This window comes from Sphaeramia orbicularis, chromosome 18 (genome assembly GCF_902148855.1).
Source record: "Sphaeramia orbicularis chromosome 18, fSphaOr1.1, whole genome shotgun sequence".
Classification (NCBI taxonomy): Eukaryota; Metazoa; Chordata; class Actinopteri; order Kurtiformes; family Apogonidae; genus Sphaeramia; species Sphaeramia orbicularis.
In genome coordinates this window covers 16,191,454-16,207,426 of record NC_043974.1, presented here as the reverse complement: position 1 = coordinate 16,207,426, position 15,973 = coordinate 16,191,454, and the positions used below count along the sequence as shown (strand labels likewise).

The 15,973-nt window shown below is 35.0% G+C and overlaps 1 protein-coding gene across 1 annotated transcript; it reads left to right on the top strand.

The window, feature by feature from the left end:
• The first annotated feature begins 2,241 nt into the window (after window positions 1-2,241).
• On the top strand, window positions 2,242-15,584 carry LOC115438796 (uncharacterized). Its single transcript, XM_030162631.1, has 7 exons — window positions 2,242-2,397; window positions 2,610-2,731; window positions 3,362-3,472; window positions 10,515-10,568; window positions 12,734-12,892; window positions 14,601-14,723; window positions 15,099-15,584. Exons 1-7 carry the CDS (start codon window positions 2,391-2,393, stop codon window positions 15,135-15,137), a joined length of 615 nt encoding a protein of 204 aa, XP_030018491.1. The 5' UTR covers window positions 2,242-2,390; the 3' UTR covers window positions 15,138-15,584.
• The last annotated feature ends 389 nt before the right edge of the window (window positions 15,585-15,973 follow it).

The following is a 15,973-nucleotide window of genomic DNA, read 5'->3' as shown; positions in this document are numbered from 1 at the left end:
CCGTATGACCTTTGATATTCAGTTTATGAGAAAAGAAAAGAAAAGAAAAGAAAAGAAAAGAAAAATACTTTCATCCTGAAGGAAATTATTGTGCCAGAGGTGCATAGAAAACACAGTAAAGTACAAAATGCACAAAGTTCCACATCAGGATATATACATAAAAAATAAAATCAGATAACAATATAACAAGATAAGTAACAAGACGTAAATAAATAAATAAATACATAAAAACTCTATAACAAAATAAATAAAAATAAAATAAATAGATAAGATATACTATTAATAAAATGCAACTGAATGATTTGAATATGTGTTCAACATATGTCACTTATCACTGAAAATGTGTTTTTGTTTTCATTAACATTACATGGGTTTTTTAAATGTATATTTTGTCTGTCATTTTTACACAGAAAAACCCTGATGGCCCCACAAACAACATTTATGGGAAATGTTTTTTTTCAGTTCTTTATTGCAAGGAAATTTTCCAAAGCTGCGTGTTTGCTATTTCAAATGTAGGGTCATTATTTTAGTGTCATGGACTTTAACTCACACTGTAAAAAAAAAAAATCTGTAATTTAACAGAATTTTTACCGTTTATTTTACAGATTTTTCCTGTATATTTGAGATACAGGAAAATATCAATGAAATGACAAAAATAGACTGAGATTTTACATGTCAAATGTAAAATAACGTGAAAAAACTGTAACTGTGAATAAGCAGAAAATTTCCATGTTTTAAAAGATTTTTTTTCAAAGAAAAATACATTTAAAATACATTTGCAAATGTTTCATAATTTCACAAATATTTCTTTTCTGTTTATGAGATTAAACTGTTAACTCAAATCTTAATACTGTAAAAATAAATAATAATAATAATAATAATAATAATAAAACCAGAAAAAATTACTGACAATTAACCGTTAAAGAAGAATTTGTTCTGTAAGTTTAACAAGACTTGTTTGTTAATTGACAAATATCTTGTGTAATTACGGGAGGTTTCACAACAAAAATGTTGAATAAATGTATTTTTGTGAATGTATAACATGTATAAGCGCTAATAAACTGTCCAAATACAGTTTTTATCAGTGGATTGAACAACTTAGTCTCATTGAACATTACTTCTATATATTTATAGGTAATTTGATTGTTTTAATACATGTAAATATTCTTTATTAACCCTTTCATGTATACAGGTCATTACATTGGACAGCTATTCTACTGCTGTTCTCTTGTACATTCATGGATTTGTTGTTCTTTTTTTTTTTTTTTTTTTTTTTTTTTTTTTAAAAACACATAACTGTATTAAAGTTTTAAGACACTACACATCTTTTCTGACATGAATTGGTAACATTATGTAGATCTCCCCTGAGCATAAATCCCCAGAATCACAAGCCCTCTCCATAGTTTTCACACAATTTATCAGTAAATACATGTTTCTGTGCGTGAAAAATTGTGTGGTATCCAGCTGAGTGGACATTTTTGCAACTTCATGAAAAATAAGTTCATGAGAATTTTTTTTTTCTCATTATTATTTTTTTTTATGTATTTTTTTTATTTTATTTTTATTTTTATTTATTTATTTATTTATTTATTTATTTTTATTTATTTTTCAGAAGAAAATTTTAAATCTCTTTTTTTTTCCATGCCTAAAGAGGAATAAAAACACAAAATTTTGATTAAGGTTCTCATAATTCGTGCATGAAAGGGTTATACATCAAAAAGTTAAAAAAAAAAAAAAAAAAAAAAAAAAAAAAAAAGCAAAATCTCATGTAAAGTTAGGGGAAAAAAACTGTATTTTAATTATGGAAAATTACCGTATTTTTATGAGATGGTTATTTTCCATTTTTTAACAGTATTTTTTCTGCCGGAATACTACCGTTTTTTGTTTGTTTGTTTTTTTTTTGTTTGTTTGTTTGTTTTTGTTTTTTGTTTTTTACAGTGCAAGACATAACTTTTCAGACAAACTTGACCTCACTTTCCTTTTTTTTTTTTTTTTTTTTTTACTTTTGGCTCTTCTTTCCAGAGTCTAAATGAGTTGTTTGTGTCCTTGTCAAACCTCAGTTATTTTAATTCATTCTGATGAGTGTCCTCGGTGGTTGATGAAGCAGCTGTGAACAATCGGTGTTTTGTTGTGAATGGGAGTTGGACTGGACATGCGCGGTCAGTCCTGGGGCTGGGTTTGACCAGCTGGTATCCTGAATGACAGGAAGTGTGCACATGGAGTCGGGTTGCAGTGACAGACGCAGGGCGGGACTGGACCAGCCCACAGATCCTCCAAAAAAAAAAAAAAAAAAAGTTTGGCTGTTGCAAAACTCAACTGAAATCACGAGATATCCTTTCGTCCAAACAGAACTGACATCTGTGCAGGCAGAAGCAGCAGACAGTGGGATCATGGCAGGTAAAAACAGCCGCATTCATGCGTAAAAGTGCAGATTTGAACGGAGGAATGTGTGCAGTGTTTGTGATGACTTCCAGATGTTGGTTATCTGCTGCACAGATCCGCATCCGCTCTTGTTTTTGCGCAGTTGTGCATGAGCAGGATGCGTGTGTTTCAGAGTTGTGTGTGTGTGTGTGTGTGTGTGTGTGTGTGTGTGTGTGTGTGTGTTTCAGAAACAGCAGTATCTGTGGAGGCCCAGGGAGGCGCATCCCACAGTCCTCTGGTGTCCGTCACCTTCCAGAGGAACGAACAAAGGAAGAACAAGTACCTGGAGGCCGAGCCCAAAGCCCTGGGGGTAGGCATGGTGTACAGCTGCACTACTTCACCTCCTCCTGTCCTCCTCTCATTTCCTTTCCTCCTCTCCTCTCTTCTCCTCTCCTCTCCTTTCCTCTCCTCTCCTTTCCTCTCCTTTCCTTTCCTTTCCTTTCCTTTCCTCTCCTCCTCTCCTCTCCTCTTCTCTCCTCCTCTCCTCTCCTCTCCTTTCCTCCTCTTCTCTCCTCTCCTCTCCTCTCTCCTCCTCTCCTCTCCTTTCCTCCTCTCCTCTCCTTTCCTCCTCTCCTCTCCTCTCCTCCCCTCCTTTCCTCTCCTCTTTCCTCCTCTCCTCTCCTCCTCTCCTCCTTTCGTCCTCTCCTCCTCTCTCCTCCTCTCCTCCTCTCTCCTCTCCTCTCCTCCTCTCCTCCTTTCCTTTCCTTTCCTCTCCTCTCCTCTCCTCCTCTCTCCTCTCCTCTCCTCTCCTCCTTTTGTCCTCTCCTCCTCTCTCCTCCTCTCCTCCTCTCTCCTCTCCTCTCCTCTCCTCCTCTCTCCTCTCCTCTCCTCTCCTCCTTTTGTCCTCTCCTCCTCTCTCCTCCTCTCCTCCTCTCTCCTCTCCTCTCCTCTCCTCTCCTCCTCTCCTCCTCCTGGTTCATAGTCCTCTTGTGTGTTCCAGATCACTCAGATCGGCCTCAGTGTGTTCCAGGCCAGCTGTGCAGGAGTGTTCCTGGCTAAAGGCCTCAGTCGATATGATATTGACATAGTTTTCTTCATTTCCAGCCTCCTGGTGAGTATATTTAACTCCACTGATCTACTACTTATCACCAGGTATTGAAAAGTCTCTGAATATATATATATGTATATATATATATATATATGTATATGTATATATATATATATATATATATATATATATATATATATATATATATATATATATATATATATATAGTCATACAATGGAACTGCGTTTACTCAATCAATCAAACTTTATTTTTGTAACACTTTTCATACATGTTACATGTAGCAAAAAGTGTTTTACACCAAACCCCCACTGTCCATAGTTACAAATAGAAATGAAATTAAAAGCAACAGAGTAAAGCCATGTTAAAATGTGAGAGTTTAATTAAAAGCTAAACTAAAAAGATGGGTTTTAAGTTGATTTTTAACAATATGAACACTCCCAGCAGACCTCAGGTAGACTGTTCCATAGTAGGAATGTAATGATTACCAGTATAACGATAACCCGCGGTAAAATTCCTGACAGTTAGTATTACCGTTTAAATTCTAATTATCATGATAACCGTGTTTGGTTACTGCACTTTCAACTCACACTTGATATGGAAAATGGTCAAACAATGACTATAAGGTGCCATCTTTAATGCACATTTGTATGTTTGATGTTTACATGTTAATATTTGAATGTTTCTGCCACAGAAAGTAAATTGTAACTTTTTTTTTTCTTTTTCAAAATACAACTTGGTTAAATTATTTCAGTGTGTGTATCAGTACTTTTTGAACGTTTCAAGCACATTTCAACAATACCGTGATAATAATGATAACCGTGATAATTTTGGTCACAATAACCGCGGTATGAAATTGTCGTATCGTTACATCCCTATTCCATAGTTGGGGGCCATAAAAGCTGAATGAGGCCTCACCATGAGTTTCAGTGTGGACTCTAGGAACAGTTAAAAGATTACTACCTGAGGACCTGAGGGTCCGAGGGGGCTCATATGTTAAAAGCAAATCAGATAAATAAATAGAGCTAAGACCATTAAGAGTTTTATAAACCAATAAAAGCACTTCAAATCAACCCTGAAGCTGACAGGGAGCCAGTGCAGAGACCTGAGCACCGGTCTGGTGTACTCTGTCTGGTCCTCGTCAGCAGCCAGGATGCTGAGTTTTGGAGCAGCTGCAGAGGTGCAGTGGTGTTCTTAGGAAGACCACTGTACTGTACTGACTGTGCTGAAATTTTGAGGAAGTATTGCACTTTTTACTCCACACATGACCAGGAGAAAGGGGGCCCATGACTGACAGGGACCTGAGGAAATACTAGAACATTATTCCATTTTGTCTGTGTTTGCCCTGGTCATCATTCTTCTTGGTAGTTCTTCTCAGTTCAACTGGACTGGTTTACCTCTAAACCAGTCCAGTTGAACTGAGAAGAACTACCAAGAATTAGTCCATTTATTTATTAATTTTTACCTCCGCCAAGGAGGTTATGTTTTTGCCAGGGTTTGTTTGTCTGTTTGTTTGTTTGTTTGTTTGTCTGTCCGTTAGTGTGCAACATAACTCAAAAAGTTATGGACAGATTTGGATGAAATTTTCAGGGTTTGTTGGAAATGGGATAAGGAAGAAATGATTAAATTTTGGTGGTGATCGGGGGTGGGGGGGCCCACGGGGGGGGCCACTAATCAGCCTTGGCGGAGGTCTGCGCTCTCCGAGTGCTTCTAGTTTTTTTAATGTTTTTTACAAAAAATGTTAACCTGTCACCATAAAAGGTACAATAAATGCACTGGTTCTTTGCATTAGTTTTATTCTTTGGCAGAAAAAGAATAGAATAGAAGAATAGAATCTAACCAGTCTCTACTAACTAACTAACTAATTAACTAACTAACTAACTAACGTATTAATTGGATTTCTCACTCCTGTTGGATTAAAATATGAACATCTCTTAATGGTAACTGAAACTGAAAAAAAAATGGTAATAAACTTTCAATAAAAGCTAAAACATAGGGTCATTTTTGTTTAGAATATTTTAAATGACACAAAAAATGGAAAAAAGCTGCAACAAGTGTTCAGAGAACGCAAACCTCCGCCAAGCACCCCGAATGGTGTGCATGTGTGGATCGACTATTTCTTTTGAAATGAAACAGTTTCAAGGTTTTTCCGTACAGCAGAAAAAGTTGAAGCTTGGTACCAGTCATGTGTATGTCAAATTGTATTAAATTCCAATCAATATTTGTTTTGTTATAATGAAAAATGTGTGGTAAATTGGATTTTCTCTGTTAAATTGAAATGTCCACAGAGTCCACATTCCACAGTGGATGTGGACAATTTTGTGCCAGATACAAGATATTGTTATAAACTACAGGTGGATCAAATTGGAGGCTAATCTGAGTCGTTTTGAATTTTTTTATGAATTTTTGAAAATTGCTCAATGATGACAGATAGGAAAATTGTAGATTTTGTGACCTTGCTGTGACCTTGAACTTTGGCCTACTTGGCCCAAAATTTAATGGATTCATCCCAGGGCCTAGGCCTATCTGTGGGTACAATTTAGTAAAGATAATTGTAATAGTTTTCACATAAAGTTGCTAGCAAACAAACAAACAAACACACAAAGCAAAGTGATCACAATACCTCCTGGCAGAGGTAATAAAATAGGATTAACTGAGTGCTACAAACAGTGAAGATTCTCATGATAGTTTATGTATGATTCAGGACATTATTTTCTATCTTTTCTTTATTCCAAGCCAATGCCATGTTATATTTTAGCCCAGTACCTGTTTCAAAAAGGACATAAATCACAATTTTCTCACAATGAATACATGTATTGGTAGGATTGGTGGATCAACAGGTATTAAACAGTTTAGGTCAGTAGATGCTTCGGTTGCCAGTGGCTGTTTGGGTCTTTATGGGTTTTCCAAGTTTTTTTAAACAAAACTAAATGGTTTACATGGTTACCACTCCTTGTTACCTTAGTCGATTAATTTTAATTTTAATTTTTTTGTTATCATTCTGATGGCGTCTTGATTATTCAACCTCAAAAAGTAATTAAAACGCTCATTTTTAGTGAAAGTATTACCAGAAAAATTAAGTAAATGTAGTAAATGTGCAGTAAAATGGTCCCTGTCTGTGTTTTAGCTTTCTATGGGATGTCTGTGTATTAATATTCTTCTTGCTTTAATGTCTATGTTATATTTTACTGCTGAGAAATGAGCTCATTTGAAGCACTTTATAAACTGTTGGGTAATTTTTATAATGGTACCATATTCTGTCCAGCTTGATATTTTCAGTTATTATATACTTGTAGTGTCACTGTTCTAGTAAATGCAAATTTCTCTAGAAAGTCATTTTTCCATGGGCTCAAACTCGACTCAAATAGGCCTGTTTTCAGCTTCATGACAGTAAATCTTCAAGCAAATCCAAGAGTTTTTAATAAATTTCTCTGGAGTTGTCTCATCCCGTAAATTTATCACAAACCCAAACAAACTCAACACATTTTCAGATATGTCATTTTCACTGAACACAAAGAGGATGAATAATTATAACGTGAGAAGTGACTGCAACCCCTAATTATTATTTCTAGTGCACTGGCAATGACTGAGGAGGGATTATTTTATGTAGTTTGTTGTTTGCTTTGCTTTTGTTTTTGTTTTTTTGTTTGTTTGTTTTTTTGTTTTTTTTTTGTTTTTCTATGGTGCTAGCTGTGTTTAATTTACACCCATGCTTACTTAAGATTTCTTTAATGACCATTCAGCACTGCACTTGTATTATATTGAGAAAACTTCAATAAAAAGATCTTGATCAAAAAGAAGTGACTACAGCTTTCAAAGAAGTATATTGGAATAAAAAGTACAATGTTTGCCTCTGAAATGCGGAGTAGAAGGATAACGTTGCATAAAATATAAATATTCAAGTATCTCAGATGTGTACTTTACATACTTATCCTCTGTTCTAATGTAATCGTTTACATTAATCTACATAAAAAATACTTTCATAGATGAAGTATCAGAGTACAAGAGTCTTTCAACAATCACAGACTTTATTAAAGGTTTGTATATTTATGTAGAAACAGCAGTTTATGAGTCGATCCATGTATTATTATTATTATTATTATATTATATCATATTAGGTGATTATTCACTTAAAAACGATAAAACTTCGCAGAAAACGAATAACAGAAATCTGATGAATACTTTTACTTTTTAAACTTAAAAAATGTTTTTTTTAAGATATTTAATGACATTACATTCACTTGTAAGTTATTTTTATTTGTCTGGATTCCTAATAATTCATGGTTTACCACTGAACGAGCTGTAATGTTTTTTTGTTTGTTTTTTTTTAATTACAGGGAAAACTCAGATCAGTCATTACAACAACAACAATATATGCAAATGTTTTCCTTTGCAAAACATAATCCTCCCTCATCTTTACAAGGTAGATATCTCTCAGAGGACCTATAAAAGATTTGTGATTCTAAGATAAGATAACACAGTATTATAGCGACAGTAATTCTCATTTTTTTAGAATTCTGAGGAGACTAGAAAAGAAACACTTCATCTGAATACAAGTAAATATTTAGTCAGGTTTATTGGTGCTTTATTGTTGGTTTATCCTGAAATGTGTATGTGTGTAGTTTAATCTTTAACTTTACTAGGTTACACTAACTTAGCATTCGGAATGAGAAGTGGAGAGCAAAGTTATAATGGTTTTGGATTTTTCATTATAAAGGGTGTCCCAAAAAATTTGATATCGTTTTATCACCTAATAATTTGTTTAAAATTTGTTTGCTTTTTTTGCTCAAAAAAGTGTAATAATTTTTTATTGTTCTGCTTTCAGGAGTAGACATGACGTTTACTGCAACAGAAAAGGCGCTCTGTGTATTTAAGTACACCCAAACTCAGTCAAATGTGAACGTGCAACGGGAATTTGTTAGAAAATGTTTTAAACAAGCGCCAACAGGAAAGCAGATTTGGATATGGTGTAAGAAGTTTCAAGAGGAAGGCTGTTTGTGTTGGAAAAAAGGATCCTATTAAGTTATCATTTCTCCTGACCATGTAGTCACTCCAATATGGATATATCATTTGATGTAAATTTTTTGGGGACACCCTGTAGTTTATTTTTATTTAGCTTTGACCTTTTTTTCTCTAATTCAGTTAGTTTTAATTTGTTTTTAGGGCAGGTTTGCTAGTTTCCATTAGTTTTCGTTTTTTTCTAAATGCTCAGTTTTACTGACAGTTAACAAATTAGAAGAAAAAAGGGGGAAAAAACACAAAACACAATGATAGCTCTAGTGCCTTTTAATGGTGTAAACAGACTAATGTTTCAACACAACTTTGCCATCAATCAAGTTCATAAATTATCTTCTGGATCATTCCATGGCAATTCAACCAATGGTCCCCTCATGATGCCCTCAGAAAATTCTGAAAAAATTCACGCTTGTTCACCTACCAGATAAACGAACACATCCAAAATTTTAATGTCATATCTGTAATAGTTTAGGAGATACAGCCCTTTGAAAATTAATGGGTTTTTTTTTAATTTGCTTTTGGTCCAACTTTGAGGAGCTGTATCTCCTTAGGTATTCAAGCCACACTGCTGAAACTTACTGTCTGGGCTGAAATCCCCCTGAAAAGACCATATTTTGCATCAAAATAATTGTAGGTGCCTTCATGTTTGGTCCATGAGGCCTTGAAATCAGGCCAAAAGGCTCATTCTTCCAAATGTCCTCTCTTCAGGCTTGCACTGTGCCAGAATGGATGAATGTACAGACCTCATTTTTTTTGCATGGATTCTTAGATAGATAGATAGATAGATAGATAGATAGATAGATAGATAGATAGATAGATAGATAGATAGATAGATAGATAGATAGATAGATAGATAGATAGATAGATAGATAGATAGATAGATACTTTATTGATCCTTTGCAGGAAATTGCTTTGTTACAACAGCAGCAGTACAAGAAGAAAAACACTCTGACCCATCGCATGAACATCCCACAACAGCCATCAATGGAACAAATAAATAAATAATAAATAATAATAAATAAATAATCATCTTAAATAATAATAAATAATAATCTTATGGTCAAGATGCAACAATAAACTGCAAAAAGACTACATTTACATGAAAAGTGTTGCTGTGAGCCAATGAATAAAATGGGTCGATTTCAATTTTTCACAAAAATACTCTTTATTTGAGCACCCAAATTACCATGTGGCCAGTTAATGAACATTTTGAAATTTTTACCATGTCGTCATATATGTTTCAAGAAGTTGTGCACAAAATTGTAGCTTTGGGATAGAACTGGTTCTGTTTTTAATATTTTTTTTACTGCATGACTATATTTTCTTCAAATTGTATACAAACGTTGGTGTGAATGGCATTTTTAACAGTATAATGGCATTGATTATTGCACAAGTTATGATAATATTTGAGATATTTGAACTAGGGTGTGGAACTGCATGATGGTTCAGACAGAATAATTATAGATTTCCCAGAACTGGCTCAGGTTGATGCCTGTAGTAGAGACTTCTTGGAAATTGGATGGAGCTGGTCAGTTGACCCAATTTCACCAGGGTCAATGACAGAAATGGAGCTAAGATTTCCCAGAATTGCCAATTTTCAGAAAGCCTGTTTGCGTTGATGATGTCTTTCTGCGACATTCATCCTTTAAGATCAATCCAACAACACATTTTTCCTCCATGATGAATAAATTTGTTCAGGATTATGAATAGAATTCCCAAAATTAGGCTGGCCAGCATCATAAAAATTCTGATTGCTGATTTTATTTATTTTTATTGAAGTAAAACCACGTAAAATAGACCAAAAAAGATGAAAATTATGTTAAAGATTCACTTGGTTTTATATTTTGTGTACATTACATTCTGTTACTGTAGTAAAGCAGTTGAATGTGCCTTTTTTACACAAGTATCTGTGCATCTAATGTATTATTTACAACCAAAACTCCTTTTTTCACAAACAACAAAAATGTCTATGAGTTTATAGGTTACACCGGAAAAGTCAGAGCCATAAACTAGTGCATGACTGGGTCTGAATGCTGAGAATCCTAACTGTGATTTTTGTTCTCTTTGCAGATTGCGATAGCAGGAAGTGTGGCTGTGGCAGCGAAGAACCTCCATCTGCCCACAGTGAGTTAGCTGACTCATCAATAGTTCAGGACAGGGATGCGAAAAAGAACAGAAACAATGTGTGGCTTCTGATAAAACTACCAGCTACACATGTATTATGTAACTGACACGCTGTATGTAATCCTACATTTGTACTTTTAGTGTAGGTTTGGACTGTTTCTGAGCCGTGCAGCTGTAGTTTTCCTACAATCGCAGGTCAAAATGTCTGCTTTAAGGGAATAAAGAAGTGCTGTCCGTTTCCTCTATAGGATGAGTCACATTGGAGGACTGAATACCACTGGCTGCACAACACGTTTGTCTGAATCTGACCACATTCAGCTGCTCTGCTTTTTTAACGTTTTCCAAAGAAACGCACGTATTCAGTCTGTAAAGTGAAGTGTGACAGAAGACACACTTGAGATGTAGAAAAATGCATCAGGAACTGAAACAGAGGAAGAAACACTAGATTCACCTTAAACTGCTGATGATTTCAGACAGTCAGTGTTTAGGACCCAGAGGTATCGTAGTGTTAAGCTGTTCGTAAGTAGTAATAGTATTGTTTTTGTTAAGTTTTAGTGTTGATAAAAGTAGGATGAAAGAAGAAACAGCATCAAATATGAGTCATACCCACGGTTTATTAAAGGTCTCTTATTGTGTAAGGCCATTTTATTCTTTTAACACCATCTACTTTTAATATCAAGGAAGCTGATTTTACCTGCAGCTCTATTCTCAGATTCGCTTTGTTTACAGTAGTTTATATTTACCCTGCCCCTGGTTTGTTTGTTTGTTTATTTGATTGTTAACACTCTAGCAGGAAAACTGTTGGTTGAATTCATACCAAATTTAGTTAATAGATTGCTAGTGACCCAGAATAGATCTGATTACATTTTGGGGAAAGTAGGTTAAAGCATGAATTTCTTATGAATTTTTAAAATCTTTTTTTTTTTCCCCATTTACTTACAATGGGCGAAATTTCAAATGTCTGTAGCAGCAAAACTGTTGGATGAAGTCATACCAAATTTGGTTTATAGATTGCTAGTGACCCAGAATAGATCTGATTACATTTTGGGGAAAGTAGGTCAAAGCATGAATTTCTTATGAATTTTTAAAATCTTTTTTTTTTCCCCATTTACTTACAATGGGCGAAATTTCAAATGTCTGTAGCAGCAAAACTGTTGGATGAAGTCATACCAAATTTGGTTTACAGATTGCTAGTGACCCAGAATAGATCTCATTACATTTTGGGGAAAGTAGGTCAAAGCTTCAATTTTTTATGAATTTAATTTTTTTTTTTTTTTCCATTTACTTATAATGGGCAAAATTCAGATGTCTGTAGCAGCAAAACTATTGGGTGAATTCATACCAAATTTGTTTTATAGATTGCGAGAGACCCAGAAAGGATCTTATTACATTTTGGAAAAAGTATGTCAAAGTTAATATTTTTTATGATTTTTTTTTTCCCCCATTTACTTATAATGGGCGAAATTTCAAATGTCTGTAGCAGCAAAACTGTTGGTTGAATTCATACCAAATTTAGTTTATAGATTGCCAGTGACCCAGAATAGATCTCATTACATTTGGGAAAGTAGGTAAAAGCTACAATTTCTTATGAATTTTTAAAATCTTTTTTTTCCCTATTTACTTATAATGGGCGAAATTTCAGATGTTTGTAGCAGCAAAACTATTGGGTGAATTCATGCCATATTGGGTTTATAGATTGCCAGTGACCCAGAAAGGATCTCATTACATTTTGGGAACAGTGGGTCAAAATTTAAAAATTTTTTATGAATTTCTAAAATCTTCCCATTCACTTACAATGGGTGAAATATGTGTGAGGGGCGGGGTTTGTTGTGCCTGGCACCACTTGTTATTATGTGTTTTGGAGCTGTTTTTAGTTTTCTTACAGTGAAAGACAGTTTTGTCTCTGCTAGTTTTAGTTATTAGTGCTATAACTCTAACTAGACCTCATGTGAGGGAGATATAAGATGCAAACACAGGGAATAAAGCCGAGGTAAATTCAGCAGCTCTTCTATTGGATAATCTCAGTCAGGTGATCTCAAATGTTGTAAACAATTCCTCAGGTTGACCAAATGTGTAGATTAGTCCTTTTTTAGTCCTGTGCTTCTCATATTTTGCTCATTGTCATTGCACATGAATCTAAAGTGATATGTCATTGTGTCTTTCAGCTGAAAGCCTGTCTGGGGATGGAGGTTTTGGCCTCTGTCGCCGCTGTCTTCAACTTGGTCTATAACATAATTAAAATGAGCGATTTTCCCCATTACTGCTACCATTATTACTATGACAACCACACCCAAAACTATGGAGAATACTGCCGAAAAATTGAGGTGAGTCAAATAACTGTGAAACGCCTTCATGTTTTGGTGTTTGTGGACAAATATACTCTTATTTTTCCATTTAGAAATGTCCTGCTCTGTGCTTCCTCCATACTGGTTCAGAACTACAGTCTTTTTTTTATCAGTGACATTCATTTAAAATGACAAGTGACACGGATTCTAACATTCAGTGGCTGTCGTATCGGAGACTTTCACCAGGGTAACAGTTTCGTTTTGTAATAACACATACCTTTGTTATCATGGTGACAGTGAGTAACCATAGGTGACGGGTGAAGAAATTTAACAAAAACCTTCATTGCCATGGTAACAGTCAGTAACCAGAGCTGTTAAAAGGAGGCGACAACCAGTGGACCATATTGGAGACCTTTACGTAGTACTAGTAATTTATTCGTCCATTTAACAGAACACAATATATACATTCATATAGTTTGGATTTCTGTTTTAAACATGGGTGAAAAGGCCTTTGTTGCCAGGGTAACGATCAGTTACCGGGGGGGAAAAAAGACAAAACCAAAACGTAATGCATACCTCAGCAGACCTTCATTACCATGGTAACAGCCAGTAGCTGTGGTACTGACCAATGAAATGTAACAGAGACCTTCATTGCCATGGTAACAGTCAGTGACCAAAGTCATTACAAGGGGTGATGGCCAACAAAAGATAAGGGAGACTTTTGTTGCCATAGTAGCAGTCGGTTACAATGGAAGCAAACCAGGAAAATATAACGCAGACCTTCGTTACCATGGTAACAGCCAGTTACCGGACTCCGACTGATAAATCGTTTGCTGCCATTGTAATGGTCAGTAACTGGATGCACGAGCGGATGAATTAAAACTAAGACTTTAGCATTTATTTGACCGTGGACAAATGTCTGAACATCGTTTATGATCATCTGGTGTGAATCACACGTCTGAACTGAATGTTACAAAAATGAAAATAGGTCAGAAAAGTGGTTCCAGGCACAACAAACCCCGCCCCTTACATGTATTGTAGTTTATTTTGGCATCGATCCAGCTGATGTCATCATGACTCTGCATTTGTTGATGTCAGCATATCACTTGCCTCTATATATGTGCCTCGTTTGAAGTAAATTGAAACAAAATTGATATTTTTATAGACATTTGAAATCTCACCTATTATAAGTAAATGGGAGACAAAAAAAGATGTAAAAAATTCATTAAAAATTTGAAGTTTGGCCTACTTTTCCCAAAATGTAATCGCATGTATTCTAGGTCACTGGCAATCTATAAACCCGATTTGGTATGAATTCAACCAATAGTTTGGCTGCTACAGATATTTGAAATTTCCCCTATTATAAGTAAATTGGGGAAAAAAAAAAAGATTTAAAAAATTCATAAAAAATTTGAACTTTGACCTACTGTTCCCAAAATGTATTGAGATACAGTTTGGGTCACTGGCAATTTATAAACCAAATTTGGTGTGAATTCAACCAATAGTTTTGCTGCTAGAGTGTTAACAAACAAACAGAACCAAAAACAATAATCTTTGCCTTCGCTTCAGGGGCGGGTTAATAAAAGATAACCATTCAACACATAAACACACATGAAGCATCGGGTGTGAAAACATTCACTGTTGAAGACAACACTTTGTATTTCTGCAATATTTTGTCTAGTTTTCCAGTCATGTTAGTGTTTTTAATGTACAGAAATAACCCATACAGAGCCTCTCGTGCCCACAGGCCGCTCATAGCCACTTCTTCGCTGAGGGTGTGCTCATCCAGGTTGCTCTGTTCGCCATCTCCGTCACGCTGGTTGCCTACACCTGCAAAGTGGTCAACTGCTGCTCCCCAGCTCCTAAAGTGGTAGGTAGACTCTGACGTTCAATGCTGCTGCAGAGGCTTTAAAGCAGGTCAGAGCTGAGGTTTATCAGTGAGCTTTGAACCTTTGTTCCAAAACCAAACATATATCAACATACCAACAATAATACAAGCAGCTGAGAATAACATAAGAAGAAAACTATATATCTAATTTAAATATTAAGGGGAAAACATATTAATAATGTACAGTACATACTGTATAATTATAAATTTAAGAAAGATTATAATATATAGTAACTTTAAAGAAGGTTCATCAATGTGTATTTCAATAGCAAGACACATTTTACCCACAAAAACTCAACTTCACCATGTGGAAAATAACTAGCTGATATTATTTTCTTTGTTTTCTATTCATTTCAGCCGGTGATCACTGTACAAGCCCCTCCTGCCCAGCAGTGAGGAGACAAACTGGATCAATAGAAAGGACAGATACACAACGTACATTTCTGTTGACCTGATGGATCCAATGATACCTGTGTGTAATGTGAAAGGAACAGTCACTGCAGCTAGGTTTGGTTTGGATTAGCACCTACTGATGCCCAAAATGACTACTTTAGCTTTAATACAGCCAGATAATGGTTTCACAAATTAGCCGAGACACAAATACATTTAACAACTGTGTATGTCTCAGTTCGCGACATATAACTGCATGCTACCATGTTTACCATCACAAGTATATGTGAAGTGTTTTGCTTTTTGCTTATCCTACTGCACACAAATGTACGACGGCGTATTAGGGCCACATAAGAAAATAAAAACGCTTGTCATTATGAGAATAAAGTTGTAATATTTCAAGAATAAAGTCATTATATAAGGCAAGTTTATTTGTATAGCACATTTCAGCAACAAGGCAATAAAAGGTGCTTCACACAGGACATTGAAATACGACAGGGAAAAAGAAACACATTTAGAACATTATAAAAGAAACATGTAAAAGGTGATTAAAAACAGCAAGTAAGAAAACAACACATAAAATCCAAAAATATCAAAACACACACATATTAAAGTAAGAGTTGCAGTGCAGAGTGTCGATATAATGAGAATAAAGTCGTAGTTTTAAAAAACTCATTATTTAACGAGAATAAAGTCATAATGAGAATGTCATACCCACTCATCGAATAATGGAGAACTTAGAACATTCTGTGAAGTTTTACTTTCATTTGGGGTTTATGCACAAAGGCCAAACACTGAATCCATCTCCCCATCAACACATTATCATTAGTCTAAGGACTTTG